Source organism: Narcine bancroftii, chromosome 1 (assembly GCF_036971445.1).
Source record: "Narcine bancroftii isolate sNarBan1 chromosome 1, sNarBan1.hap1, whole genome shotgun sequence".
NCBI lineage: Eukaryota > Metazoa > Chordata > Chondrichthyes > Torpediniformes > Narcinidae > Narcine > Narcine bancroftii.
Window position 1 is genome coordinate 423,726,865 of NC_091469.1, and position 16,043 is coordinate 423,742,907.

The 16,043-nt window shown below is 39.4% G+C and overlaps 1 protein-coding gene across 5 annotated transcripts in view; it reads right to left on the reverse strand.

Moving 5' to 3' along the window:
- Positions 1-16,043, reverse strand: part of LOC138751620 (dual 3',5'-cyclic-AMP and -GMP phosphodiesterase 11A-like) — a 272,213-nt gene that overhangs the window by 150,095 nt on the left and 106,075 nt on the right. For 2 of the 5 annotated variants that reach the window (XM_069914141.1, XM_069914143.1), the window contains 3 exons: positions 11,593-11,682; positions 9,937-10,077; positions 682-746 (listed from right to left, as the gene is read on the reverse strand). In XM_069914141.1, coding sequence (XP_069770242.1) covers positions 682-746; positions 9,937-10,077; positions 11,593-11,682 — 296 coding nt within the window. Of the gene's footprint in view, positions 1-681; positions 747-8,715; positions 8,764-9,936; positions 10,078-11,592; positions 11,683-12,293; positions 12,393-16,043 lie in introns of those variants that run through there. The other 3 variants (XM_069914140.1, XM_069914144.1, XM_069914145.1) reach the window with 3 other exon arrangements.

Sequence of the window (16,043 nt, forward strand, 5' to 3'; positions counted from 1 at the left end):
TTTACCTGTAACATAATGATAAATCTATTGGCCCTCCATGATGCATGACTGCAATTTTTTTTATAGTTGACAATTTTTTTAAATATTGCTGACATAAAATTACATTTTAAAAACAATTTTGCAGTAAATTAAAAACAAATAAAAGCCTAAATAATCTAAAAATTACAACATAAAAGTAAAAACCTAACTTATTTCCTCATTATGAATCACTATTTAAATGATTGGTCTAGGTTTCCCAGACTCCACATGGACTCAGTGCAGGAGCTGACTTAAGGAGGCATTAGCCACTCAACAGGTCCCAAGTGGAGCGTCGAACAAAATGGATACTGACATTTTTATTGTCAGAGGGTATATGATAGGGTTTAGAATCTTTGTGTGAAATGAAATTGCTGAATTGCAACATTTAAATTTAGTCGCAGACAGCCCAACTCAGACCATTATAAACAATCCATCTGCACAGTATCATGCATCTCAAAATATTGCTACACACATAAAAGGAGCATACTTTTCAGCATCTGAACCAAACTTAGATTGTATTGCCCATGTGGTGTAACCCACCCTGACATAATGTATAAAGTAACTAAAGTTAACTTTTTTTTTCCAAATGGTATCTCACAAATGTAATGAAATTAATAATAAAAAAAACAAATATGTAAGTATAAAATCAGTTATGTTCCTCACCTGATATCACTCTCTGCACAACACAGTGGAGACATCAGTTCAAAGGTCTTTGAAAATTTCACCACCTGCCCAACAATGGAAAAGACATTGTAATCCATCCTCCACAATGACATTTTACCTCTCTGAAATGGTGCTTGAATTGAAGTTCTGTTAAACACGTCAAGCATTAAGCAATCCCATACAAAAGTCACTCAATTTGGTCTCGGGTATCAGATCTGTGTCAAACTCATCAACCCAAATGCACATTATCTTAGCAACTAATTTTTTTAAATGGGTCATTTAATGCTCATTTGGCTGAATTAAAGTTTGCTGAAGTCAAGAAGTTGCTGTTTCATCTTGTATTCGTATGTGTGAGTTCTTAGACAACACGTGGATGAAGGAAAAGGTTCTTTACTTTAAAGTTGTGGTAAACAGCACCATCAGGCATCTCATGAGACTGCAAGTCTCCATTACAGATCCAGCATATTGTGTCAGCCCCCTGCTGGCAGGCAAGTATAATCAAATAGTAACTATAATCAAGGCCTTGCTAGTTGCATTGCAAACATGATCACTATCATTACATCTCCCATTCTTAAAACAAAAGTAGCTTACTTTTAACTAACATGTTTTCTTTGTATAACTTTGCAATTTTAACTTTAACACCAGGAACTTACATTTTCATTATTATCAACATTGTTAACATTTTTTAACTTGTTTTGTGTGTTCACATTTACATACACTAAAACTTGAAGAGTGAATAAGATAGCATTACTTCATTCTATAACAGGAGTCTTTAAATTTGTTCTCTGAGTCTCTTAGGAGGATTCACGTGTCTTGACAATCTCCTGATTGATTGCCCTTGAATCTGAGTCGTTGCCTCAGACAATGTCTTCTCAGATGTGCATTCAGGTTGTTCAACATTATCCGTCTTTCCTTCTATTGTAGTTGGTACCATTTGAAGATCTCAACAATTTCTTTGCAGAACAGCATCTTCATCTATCTGAATGGTGTCTGATCTTGGTTGGACTTCACTAAGGTCAGTTCCCTTCTGAGTTCATAAGTTTGTTTTGTCTTTTAGCCTTACATGGTCACCAGTGTAGAGTTCCGGTAGGTTTTTTATTCCTCTGTCAAAGTAATACTTTTGCTTTTCTTTCTGTTGTTCTTTGAATTTCCTCACCTTCTCCCCCTCTGTTGTTTTCAGGAGGTCCTCCTGAATGGGTAGGTTTGATCTTGGCCTACATTTCATCAGGAGTTGTGCTGGTGACATACCACACTCGAACAGCATTGTGCAGTATACTAGTATGCTCTGGTAGAAGTCCATTCCACTGTCTTTTGCCTTGTTCATCAGTCTTTTCACTGTCTGTACTGATTTTTTCCACTAGACTATTGGTCTGTGGAAAATGAAGACTTGACGTGGTGTGTACAAGGTCCCAATGTTTGGCAAACATTGGAACTTTAAATTGCAAAACTGGGGTCCTTTGCCTGTGAAGATCTCATTTTCCATGTCATGTCTGGAGAATATGGCTTTCATACCTGTCATAACAGCATCTGCAGTGGTGTTGTTCAGTTTACACACTTCTAGATACAGGAAGTAATAGTCTGTGATGAGCAGATAGTCCTTTCTTTGATATTCGAATAGGTCAGCACCTACCTTCTGGTAAGGTCTGTGTGGTGCTCGGTGTGCTGAGTGGTTCTGCAGGATTGCTTACTTGATATTTCCAGCATATTGTACAGTTTAACACTTTATTTGTTATATCATTGTTGATTCTTGGCCAGTACATCACCTCTCGTGCACTTGAGAACATGTCCATGAAGGCATTCACATCTTCATCCATTTCGGTGTTTGCGGGCTCTCTCGTGTCAATGTGTCTGCTGTGTACATTAGCTTACTTGGAGTGTATATTCACTGCATAGCGTTGCAGCCTAATCATCATTCTTTGTATTCTAAGTGAACATTCATTTAATGGCTTTTGGAACAATGCAACCAAGGGCATATGATCAGTCTCTACACCGATTGCTTGTCCTGACACAAACAGATGATATCTTTCACAGGCACATGTGATGCTGAGCAGCTCCTTTTCAATTCGAGTGTATCGCATCTGTCACTGAGCAAGATGCATACGCAATGGGTTGCCAATCATCATATTTTTGCAGAACTTCACCAAGCCCATTATGTTGTGAATCTGATGATATCTTGATGGGTCTCACTGGGTCATAAAACCTCAGAACTGGTTCCTTTGTGCGCAGTTTCTTTAGTTCCCTCCATGACTTTTCATGCTTGTGATTCCACTCCCATTCAATGTTCTCTTCTGTTAGTCTCCTCAATGGAGCCATCTTTTCTGAGAGGTTGAATATGAATTTACCCATATAGCTGACCATTCCATTAAACCTCTGTATGTCCTTTTTGCATTGTGGCCTTGACATGTTCCCAATGGCAGACACCTTTCTGGGATTTAGTCTGATGCCCTCACTGTCAGTAATATCTCTTACAAATGTTAGTTCTGTCACCCCGAGCTGGCACTTCTCTCTATTCAGCTTCAGGTTTGCTTTCCTTGTTGCTTCGTGCACTTTCCTTAGTCTCTCATTAGTCTCTCCATTCTCGTAGTTCCCCATACTATGATGTCATCCATTGAGATATCAACTCCATCCAGGTACTCATTGACCAAATGGATAGTTTTGTGATACACTTCAGGAGCTGAGGCAATTCCAAATGGTAACCTTAGGAATCTGTATCTGCCAAATAGACCATTGAATGTGCACAGTCTTGAACTTGCTTCATCCAATTTCACCTGCCAAAATCCTGATGATGCATTTAACTTACTGAAAAACTTTGCATTTGCAAACTGTGACATGATTTCTTCATTCATCGGAAGCTTAAAGTGTTCTCTCTTTATTGCTCTGTTTAGATCTCTTGGATCCAGGCAAATCTAAGCTTTCCATTCCTTTTGTCCAAAATAACAACGAGTGAACTCACCGACTCCATTGGCTCATCTAACTTCTGAATCACATTTAGGCTTTCCATCCCGTCCAACTCTGCCTTTAGTTGCTTTTGAAGTGCAAATAGAACTTTTCTGCATGGATCTATTATCAGTGGCACACATTTATCCATTCTGATCCTGGAAGGCAGCCTAGACCCTGAAATAGGTCATTGTACTCTTTCATGAGTGCATCATAGATTGTCTCTCCTTCACTTTCCACAACAAAGACTCTTTTTACCAGGTTTAGTTTCTCACAGGCTGTTAAACCTAATATGGCCTGTACATCCTTTGGTAACACGATGAATGTTAGCATGTGCTCTTTGTCCTTATGTTTCACTTTGACCATGCATTCTCCTTGCACTGGTATATTGGTACCTGAGTATCCTGTCACCTTCACTTTTGTTCCATACATCTATGATCTGGGTCTAATCTTATTAAAATCAATCTCTGATATTACATAATTTGTGCTCCAGTATCCAATTTAACTGAAGAGTATATATCATTCACTTTTAATCTCAACATCCAGTCTCTGATTTCTTTCTTGTTTCTTCTTTGGCTTGGCTTCGCGGACGAAGATTTATGGAGGGGTATGTCCACGTCTGCTACAGGCTCGTTGGTGACTGACAAGTCCGATGCGGGACAGCAGGCACGGTTGCAGCGGTTGCAAGGGAAAATTGGTTGGTTGGGGTTGGGTATTGGGTTTTTCCTCCTTTGTCTTTTGTCAGTGAGGTGGACTCTGCGGTCTTCTTCAAAGGAGGCTGCTGCCTGCCAAACTGTGAGGCGCCAAGATGCACGGTTGGAGGCGATATCAGCACACTGGTGGTGGTCAATGTGGCAGGCACCAAGAGATTTCTTTAAGCAGTCCTTGTACCTCTTCTTTGGTGCACCTCTGTCTCGGTGGCCAGTGGAGAGCTCGCCATAGAACACGATCTTGGGAAGGCGATGGTCCTCCATTCTGGAGACGTGACCCACCCAGCGCAGTTGCGTCTTCAGCAGCATGGATTCGATGCTTGCGGACTCTGCCAGCTCAAGTACTTCGATGTTGGTGATGAAGTCATTCCAATGAATGTTGAGGATGGAGCGGAGACAGTGTTGATGGAAGCGTTCTAGGAGCTGTAGGTGATGCCGGTAGAGGACCCATGATTTGGAGCCGAACAGGAGCGTGGGTATGACAATGGCTCTGTACACGCTGATCTTTGTGTGTTTCTTCAGGTGGTTGTTTTTCCAGACTCTTTTGTGTAGTCTTCCAAAGGTGCTATTTGCCTTGGCGAGTCTGTTGTCTATCACTTTGTTGATCCTTGCATCAGATGAAATGGTGCAGCCGATGTAGGTAAACTGGTTGACCGTTTTGAGTTCTGTGTGCCCGATGGAGATGTGGGGGGACTGGTGGTCATAGTGGGGAGCTGGCTGATGGAGGACCTCAGTTTTCTTCAGGCTGACTTCCAGGCCAAACATTTTGGCAGTTTCCGCAAAACAGGACGTCATGCGCTGGAGAGCTGGCTCTGAATGGGCAACTAAAGTGACATCGTCTGCAAAGAGTAGTTCATGGACAAGTTTTTCTTGTGTCTTGGTGTGAGCTTGCAGGCGCCTCAGATTGAAGAGACTGCCATCTGTGCGGTACCGGATGTAAACACTGTCTTCATTGTTGAGGTCTTTCATGGCTTGTTTCAGCATCATGCTGAAGAAGATAGTAAAGAGGGTTGGTGTGAGGACGCAGCCTTGCTTCACGCCGTTGTCAATAGAGAAGGGTTCAGAGAGCTCATTGATATATCTGACCCGACCTTGTTGGTTTTCGTGCAGTTGGATAACCATGTTGAGGAACTTGGGGGGGCATCCAAGGCGCTCTAGTATTTGCCAAAGCCCTTTCCTGCTCACGGTGTCAAAGGCTTTGGTGAGGTCAACAAAGGTGATGTAGAGTCCTTTGTTTTGTTCTCTGCACTTTTCTTGGAGCTGTCTGAGGGCAAAGACCATATCAGTAGTTCCTCTGTTTGTGCGAAAGCCACACTGTGATTCTGGGAGGACATTTTCAGTGACACTAGGTATTAGTCAAGCCAAGGAAGAAGAGGTATTAGTCTATTAAGGAGAATCCTAGCGAAGATTTTGCCTACAATGGAGAGCAGCGTGATTCCCCTGTAGTTTGAGCAGTCTGATTTCTCGCTTTTCTTTTTGTACAGGGTGATGATGATGGCATCACGAAGGTCCTGAGGCAGCTTTCCTTGGTCCCAGCAGAGCATGAAAAACTCATGCAGTTTGGTATGCAGAGCTTTGCCACCAGCCTTCCAGACCTCTGGGGGGGATTCCATCCATACCTGCTGCTTTGCCACTTTTCAGTTGTTCAATTGCCTTATATGTCTCTTCCCGGGTAAGGACCTCATCCAGCTCTAGCCTCAAGGTTGTTGAGGGAGCTGGAGCAGGGCGGATTCTTGGACTGAGCGGTTGGCACTGAAAAGGGATTGGAAGTGTTCTGACCATCGATTGAGGATGGAGATCTTGTCGCTGAGGAGGACTTCGCCATCTGAGCTGCGCAGAGGATTTTGGACTTGGGGTGAGGAGCCGTACACAGCCTTTAGTGTGTCATAAAAAGCCCTGAAGTCGCCAATGTCGGCGCTAAGCTGGGTTCGTTTGGCGAGCCTAGTCCACCACTCATTTTGGATCTCCCGGAGTTTGCGCTTAAGGTGGCTGCATATGAGATGGAAGGCTCGTTTTTTCTCTGGCCAGGAAGGATTTGCAAGGTGAGCCTGGTGGGCACAACATCTACATAGAATTCCTCTATCTCCCTTTCATCTACTGCATGAACCTTGCTTTGTTGAACTTGGTTCCTACAGCAACGGGCATAATGGTTGCTTTTGTTGCACATATAGCCTGTTTTACCATATGCTGGACACTATTTTGGCAAGTGTTTTGCACCATATTGACGACATGGCTTTTGACTGTCCCTTTCATTTTTTATTAACTGACCATGCCTCTCTTTCCACTTTGATGTGCTTTTGTTAAACTGTTTGTGTCTGTTCTTGCTCACTGCATTCTCGTTGCAGCTAGTTTCACTGAACAGTTCTTTTGGCTGCAATTTTTCAGTTTCTTAAGCCCTACAGGCTGCTGTGGTTATTTTCACGACTAGATTTTGCTCTCTTAGCAGTCTTTCCCTTAGACTATTATCTAGAATACCACACACAAGTCTGTCTGTTGTCAGCAAGTCAGCCAGTCCACCAAATTCACACGTTTTGCTTCTGTTTCTCAATTCAGTCACATACTGATCAATACTTTCTTCCATTTTCTCTATACATGTGAAAATTCTGTGCCTCTCAAATGTCAGGTTATGTTTAGGTATGCAGTGTGCCTCAAAATGCTCCATTATTTTTTCCAGTTTCATTTTGTCTCCTTCAGCAGCTAATGTGAAGTTATTATACACCTCCAGGGCTTCCTCACCCATGACTGGCAAGAAAACTGATGCTTTCATTTTATCACTTTTCTTATCAGCCCCAACTGCCACTAAATACAATCCTAAATGCTGTTTAAATCTGTTCCAATTTTCAGCCACATTACCTGTCAGCTGAAGCTTCACTGGTGAATGTAAACCTTCCATTTTTCACTTTGTTAGCTTCTCTTCACTGATCTGTTGTTGACTTTAGATTTTTACCTTTTTAACTATTTCCTTCTAATTTCTTTCATCCTACTTCTGACACTATTTTTCATTGTGGATTTGTATGTGTGAGTTTTTAGACAACATGCGGATGAAGGAAAAGATTCTTTACTTTAAAGTTGTGGAAAACAGCACCATGAGGCATGCCACGAGGCTGCAAGTCTCCATCTTGCATACTGTGTGTCATCCCTCTGCTGGCAGCCAAGTCTAATCAAACAGTAACCATAATCAAGGCTTTGCTAGGGGCCATGTAAACATGATCATTATCATTACAGTTGCCTGCTAATGTCACTTTCATTTGTTCTGAAACAATCAAGCACCTGAAGGCACATAGACAAAAAACAAGGAAAGAGGAACAATTAGATTGCCAAGTATCTGGGACAGCAAGGAAAGAAGGCATAAATGATCTTGAAAGGCTTCAGTTGTTGTTTAAATCATGCAAATAAAAACAAATAATATAGAGTGGGATGATTATGGATATACTGATGCATTTTTAAACTGCTAGTTAAAGTGATGTAAAATGTAGATGCTGTAGCGACTGCTATGGCAGCGCTACAGAATCAAGAGATGTCCACACGGTGCAAGGTTGAACCAGTAAATGAATTTATTGTTTGAATTCCTCACACTGTACGCAGGGAAACACCCACTTCCAATGACATTAATGCCGGCTTCCAGAAGTGACGTCAGCGCGTCGTGGCATCACTCCCTGTGCTGGTCGTGCGCCACCTAGAAGCGATGATGTCCCCCAGACAACACATGTCATTAACCACGGGCTCCTCCTCAGGATTGAAGGGGGACCACGCCATTTTGAGTCAGGCAACTGGAGCGGCAATTTGGCCCATCTAACCACACGGTCACTTGGCCCGTAACAATGCAATAATTAATCACCTAGGGCTATAATGTTGATCTACAGAAGAAGGAGAAAGAAAGTCCCAGGTTCCTATATTTCATTTTTTTGTTGTTGTTGTCTGAAGGGAATTTAGATATAGTTTTGAAGGAGTCTCTGAAATCAGGCAGTTCAGTTTTGGAGCATTCATACAAATACTTGATCATAACCAGCAAATGAAAATTAGAGGGGAAGGTGCTATTTTATCACCAAGAAATGCTAGACAATTATATACTACTTTGTCCTCAATAACAACACATGGAATCCACTGATGATTTGGACATTAATCCCCTCCTCGATTACACATTTTCCATGAAACAAAGGTAAAAGTCAGATATAGATATGTACATGAAAATGATATTTTTGCAGAGGAGCTAGTGGAGTTGTTCAAGTGACTTGAAGGGCCGACATGGCCTGTTTCCGTGCTGTAAACGGTTATATGATTATATGATATTTCTAATAAATACGGGCACTTTTCAACACTTTTGCAACTAAGCAAATGTATTCCAGATTTTAAAACAATCAACTAGCTTGCAAAGAAAAATCACGACCCTAAGAGAAGCAAATGCTTTGAAAGTGGATTTGGAAATAAGGCAGAACTGAATGATACATTGGATAATTTAACAGTGTTGCCACGGAATGTTAAAAAGAAGGCATTTTTTTTCCATAGAATCTCTCCTTAAAAGGCCTTTCTATAAAACCCCATGTTACTGTGATACTACAATTAAATCCTACAATTTGGTTTGTAGCTGTAAATGTAAATGCTTACCCGAGTTACTTTAATAGCATTGCTTATTCCATAATATCTATTATTAAGAAAGAGTAAAGCAGTAAGATCTGGGGAACATCAGCTCATTCATTCCTCATGGTGAAAATGCTTGGTAACCTATCCAACCCTACTATAGTTATTTGATCAAAAGAAGGAGAAATTATCCATCGCTGGCTTAGGGAAACTGGAAAAGAATAATAAATTAGCCAATTATTTCTCACAAAATAGGAATAGATTTTAAAATAGACCCAGGTCTACTTTCTCAAATGTTCAAATCTTAACAAGCTGCCTGTGGACTGTCCTTTTTGTACAGATTGTATGCCAAAAAAAAAGTGGCCCTTTCATTCCAAGGGAATAGTCAAAATATAATCCACACCTCTTTCAAAGTTCATTATTGATATGGAAAGCAAATATTACATCTCAACTCAATAACTCGTCATAAGTCCAAAGGATATCAGGTAGAAGCACAGAAACTGAGAAAATACTGTCTCCAAAAACTGATGAAAGTGTTACAATGTTAAGTAATGTAAAAATTCCCTACAAAACAATGCTTTACAAATAACATGCAATTTAATACTAATGATAGGGAAGGGAGAATTCTATAGTGTGATATATTCTGAACTATAATATACCAAGCATCATGGAGTAAGTTGACACTGTCTAAATTTGTTTTATTTGTAGGATGTCTACTTAATAGGGAAGGGAGAACTCTATAGGGTGACATATTCTGAACGATAATATACCAAGCATCATGAAATAAGTTGACACTGTGTAAATTTGTTTTATTGGTAGGATGTCTACTTTGGTAAAGGAAAGAGGCTTCCATTTGATCAATCTGAATGAGATTTGAATTCTTACCTCAGATAGAGGAAGTGCTATGTAGAAAGACTATAAAAGAAATGAGACTTCATTGAGGAATATTATATTCATCACTGATCATGCGCTGCTTAAACAATTTTATGCTGCTCTAGGCTGAAACAAAGGAAGCAAATAAAACACTTACAGGGGACTCGATGTCTTCAAGCAGAAGGACAGAGCATCGTTCACACTGCAGTAGGGTCAGAGCTCGTTGCATGATTTTCCTAACAACCTTCTCCAGTTCTGTTTGTTCTTCAAACAAGTCATTGACAACCTTCAGTAATGCCTGAAACCATCAGTTAACCAGGAAGTGTTAAGTCAGTAAGATATCACAAATGCCCATCTAGTTTTAAAATAAAACAGCCAAGTGATTTTTGAGCAGAGAATAGCTGGGATAGGACAAAGATCAGAATTCCTGGTCAATTTTGGAAAATTTTATTTAAATAGGGCTCAAAAAATTATTGAAGATTCGCTCCCATCCATCATCTTTGGCCAACTACCATCAGGAAGGAGGTACTGGAGCATCAAGTTCAAGACTGCCAGGCTGGGAAATGGTTTCTTCCTGAAGGCTGTGAGACTAATGAATGGTATCCTGCAACTTTGGGTCTCATAAATAAAATTGAGTAAATTATTTCCAGAATATTTATACATATTTATTTTATATTATATTTTATGTATGTATGTGATTGATATGTACTGTGTGAGAAATATATTATGTGTGTATGTGCATGCACTGTTGTTCGGAGAAATATTGTTTTGCCTGGTTGTATATGTACAGTCAGATGAAAATAAACTTGCACTTTAATAACCAGCTATTATCCTGTTACTTTGACTTGTACCATTCTTAACAACTGGAATAAAGGAATCTATTTTCATCTTTTTATGTGTATGCTTAACAAAGCATTACATGGAGTGAAATCATTGTTCAGATATTGTGCACCAACAGACTTCACAAATAGCAATGAAGTGAGATATATTCATCTATTTTTTGAGGGGAAGTTGATGAATATTGACCAAGTAGATTGGGGGAGCTTCCTATCCTTCCCCAAAAGATATTAAGGGATTTTAAATGCTCACTCCAATTATCATGAAAATCAGATGGGATTAAATATCTAAACTGAAAGGGAACCACATAGCACTCCATCAGCTTTATGCTCATGTTGGTGTCAGTTACATGCGACATATGATCAGGTTTTGGTGGAGCTGGTATTAATTTCCATCAAAGCAAACTATTGCCTGTGGTGATTTTAGCAAAAATACAGCTTTTTATGCACAGAATTTTGTTATATTGCGGGGAAGGTGGGGGGGGGGGGGGGGGGTTGGGGAGGAAGCAATGAAGCGTTTAGTCCCTTGCTCCTTCTCTAAAGGTGGGTGAAAATGTTGGTCTGTTTTGTTCTTCCTGGTGAAACCTTTGGGATCAGGATCATACTAAAATGAGAGTTTATCTGAGCAAATTGTACAGCTCAGACATAAATGTAAACTTGAAATCACGAGCCAATCACAGTGTCAACAAATTGGTATGTGTGTCATGTTTGATATGTTTGCCATTCAAATAAAAGTTATTACCTATTTAGAAAAGCACCTATTTAATTTATATATAATACCGAATTGGCTTTACCAATAAAGTACATTTTATCTTTATTATTTTGAGAAACAAAAAACTATGTTCATGAAATATAGGAAGGATATCTAACTGGAAGCTGAACAATATCCACTTTTTACTCAAATGCTCAGCCATAATTACTTCAATAGATTATTTCAAACCATGGATTATTAATGAACACTTCTTGAGAATACATACCCTACTTCTATCATATTCCTTGCGAGATGCTGCAAAGAGTTTTGCATTCGATATGGATATTCCACAGAATGGCAAGTACATCTGCAGTACCTGGAGAAAAGGAAAATAGTATTTCAATAATCACAGTTTGAGCCCAATAACACCAATGATTAGAAATTTGAGTAGAAAGTGAAATTTCAACACATGTCCCTTTCTTTCATAGCTGGAGACCTGGGCTCAATCCTGACATCAGGTTCTCTTTGTGTGGAGTTGGCATATTCTCCCTGCGATGGCAAGTGCTTCCTCAGAGTACTACTGTTCCCTCCCACATCCCAAACACATGCGACCTGGTAGGTTAGTTGGCCACTGTAAATTGCCTGGGAGTGCAGGTGAATGCTAGAATCTGAAGGGAGTTGAATAAAATAAATATGATTAATGTAAGATTAATGTAAATGGGTGTTTGATGATTGGTGTGGACTCTGTCCGCTTACATGTCTGTTACCACGATGAACCTCTATATACATATTCAACAAATTACACTTACATTTGATTTTCAAAATTTTAATGCACATCACAAAATTGTCATATTTGAAAGTAATTCACCCAAGATAAATAAGTTTAAATAATTTGTGATTGGCTTAATTTTACTTTGTGTCTCAAATAATTGTCATATTCAACATATGTGAATTTTACTGAAAACGAAATGAATATTTTGTGCCTACCTATCTCATTTCTTCAATTTTAATCCAGATCTATTGGTCTTGTCTCCAGACTTTTACATTGTTATCATACAAGATAGACTTTGATCTTTCTTCAGTACATCAGAAGCACAAATTCAAGACCCATAAACAACATGATCTATTCATAAATAAGCCACTGAAGAGTTAAAGCCAGTTCTGCATTCGATAAAGGAGATATGTTATCTAGTCATAGATGCTTATAGAATCCATTGCACTCATTTTATGGTTGATAGGTCCCTTAAGTAACATCCATACTGCTAACTTCCAACCCTCCCTCCCTCTCACTTCTGGTGTCCTCTGCTCTCCTGTCAACTGATTTCCTAAATGCATAACCCCAATATTTCTGACCCTCCCTTTCTTTTCCACCCAGTTCCACGCTGGATTCTCCCGGAGTAATGATCCTCCTGTATGACAGAATTTGTTGGCAGCAATTAAGAGAGAACCTCACAATAACTGCCATGCACCTTTTTTTTTTAACATCCAAAGAATCTATACTCTCACTATAATCAACAAATAAAATATCACCATGGCTAAATATAAGGCCATCAATAAAACATTTTCATTCATTAAACAGGTAAGAAAGAGCATGCAAAAATAATTCACACAACTCCCAAATGGAATTTTCACTCCAATCAATTTGTTCAGTGTAGTTTTTCCACACTTTTTCAATCAGCATGGCTTATTGACACATAAACACATTCAGTTTAACATACCACTAAAGAAGGAACAAAAACATGCAAAATTACATTGGGAGGGGGAACTGAATTTCGGCCTGTCCAAAGGTCCCTTGGAGCTGGGTGGCTGTACATCTGTCAGCCAGACAAGGGCCGAGCTGGATGTCCAATTGCATAAAGTGATGATGACTGAGGAAACAAGATTCTGGCCTGTGGTGCATAAACTTTAACTTTGGCAAGAATCACAAAGTCATTGTGGGGAAAAAAAACAAAGGGAACAAAATAAATATTTTTTTCAGTGACAAAAAGTAAATAAAAAAGAGAAAGTTTTGCATTCAGCTGGAGATCAGGGTTAAACAGGTAATGTTTAAATTGTAAACATGTGCTTGATGAGAAGTGAAAACAAATCTGAGAACATGAGGCACTTAGGGAAGGAAACCAATTATCAAACATGAAAGCAGTGGAATCATGCCCTTGTCTGGCGAACAGATGTAAAAAGTTCTACAACCACCTACCTCCAAGAAATCTTCAATTAACACAAACTTTGACAAAAGCAAATAACAGCAACAACATCATTCCATTACGTTACTCATGCCCAAATCTTTTGAAGGGATTTTGTCATGAATTTTGATGTAGCCCCTGATCAACTGATCTGGGCCCAGAGTGGACGGGACAAGCAAAAATGTACCTCCTTAACCAATCATACTGAAGAGTAGCATTGTGCCTGAGCCACAAAGCATAAACTAAAATAAAACCATGTGCAGAGAAGTGAAGGAAAGAAAGTGCAATAATGAGAGATAAGAAAAGTACAATAATTGTCATCCATTTTTGAAATCCTAAATAATGAATCAATCTTAAAAATTCATTAATACTTGAAAGAGCAAGTCTAAATCTTTTCTGCTTTGTTTGAGAAGATGTGAACTGAGTCTTGAAATGACAACTTTGTCCATCATCAGGTATCATTTATTTATCGCAATTAAGACCATACAGCATTAAAACCAAGATAGCATGGCCCTGACCCGGTACAAAAACTACCTAACAATACAATGCAACATATAATCAATTTTCAGAAACCAGACAATGGTACAAGGAGCCAGGTTACAGCTAGATTTTATAAAATATCCCACAGTTTCAAGTGAAGAAGAACATTCCCTGAGCCTGAGTTTGTTACATACACTTACAGAAAAAGCTGTGGTGCTACAAAGTAAATGTGACACCAAATCAATGATTTCCATGTTGAACTGCTCATACATTGCCACTGAAAACTCCTGTATGATTTATACTTTAATACAAGCTAGCACTGATAGCCTTTCTGCAGGTTGATAGGTGATTTCCAACTGAGCTGTAACTGGACAGATTGATCAGAATGTCCACCACAAGAATCTAGTGAGAGGACCAAACCATTTTCATGGTCTGCTCAGGGTTCAGCGCTGCAGGACCTCACAGGAGCTCTGATCTGGCACCTCCTTGTCACCGTTTTTCGCACCTAAAAAATTAGCACTGCACCACTGGTGAGCTACTAATCTTGGTGAGACAGAGCTTTCTTTGCTTTAACATGGTTGTGTCTGACTGACATGGAACTAACTTTGGCTATGATATGCCTTCCACATAGTTATCCTCTTTTGTTCTAGTGCCTTCAGTTTCAGGAAATAAGTGTGCATACTGAAAAGTTTTATTCCATATTTCTCACATCTGTAAGCACACTAATTTTCCTTCTAGTTTTCATGATGGGTAATCAATGTACATCTCCTTCTGCTAGTTTTGATTGAAGAAGGTATGGTATTGTTCATCATTTTCCATAAAATTTAAACCAACTTTTGAACTAACCCTTGTAAGAAGTGCTTTTGTTTCATAATAGTTAATTTTTACTACTTTCAGTAATGATTTTACTTTCGGTAATGATTTTATGATCTTCTTTCATCAATAAATGAATTGATTGCTAAAAGTGGAAATGCTCATAGCATCGCTGAGTCACATATTTTGCCTTCAGTGACCACAATAATATTGGTCGTTAAGAACTTAAATGCCAAATAAACAATTGAGGCAATTCATTTGTGTAATTCCACTGTTTCTGGAAGAATTGATGAGACAGCAAAGGACATTGAAAAACAAATGGTCATTTCATTAGAATATTTAAAAAAAATTCTCTTCACAATCAAATGAATCTACTCTGCAAGAGAAAAATACTCTTCTCAATGCTTATGCCACATTCTGGAATGGAAGTGAGCTGATGGAACAGATGGTTTTTACCAAAAGAATAAAACAAATGTTAAGGAACAGGCTATTTTCAAAGAAGTTAAGAATTGCATTAATAAGAATAATACATTTACTGCCCTTCTGCAGTTATACAGGGCCCTGGTGAGACCCCACCTGGAGTATTGCGTCCAGTTCTGGTCTCCAAACTTGAGGAAGGACATACTAGCTATAGAAGGTGTGCAGCGCAGATTTACAAGGTTAGTTCCAGGGATGCAGGGTTGTCATATGCAGCAAGGCTAGAAAAACTGGACTTGTATCCATTGGAGTTTAGAAGGATGAGGGGGGACATGATTGAGGTATACAAAATCATCAGGGGGATAGACAAGGTGAAGTCTGATTACTTGTTCCCAATGATGGGGGAGACGAGGACTAGAGGGCATAGTTTAAGAATACAGGGTAGGCCCTTTAGGACGGAGATGAGAAAGCATTTTTTTACCCAGAAAAGTGTGAATCTGTGGAATGCTCTGCCACAGAGGGTGGTAGAGGCGGATTCGCTGACTATGTTCAAAAGAGAGTTAGATAAGACTCTTGTGGGTAACGGAGTTAAGGGTTATGGGAATAAGGCTGGAAAGGGGTACTGATGGTAATGATCAGCCATGATCTAAAATGGCGGTGCTGGCCCGACGGGCCAAATGGCCTACTCCAGCTCCTATTGTCTATTGTCTATTTTACTGAAAGTCTCAGTTATCCAAAAATTTTCAGCGGCAACATGACATCACAAGTTGAAAAAAAATTTCACCTGACATGCTCATGTGGGGCTCTGACATGCTGTTAGCACCATTTTGGTAACAACAGAGCTCAG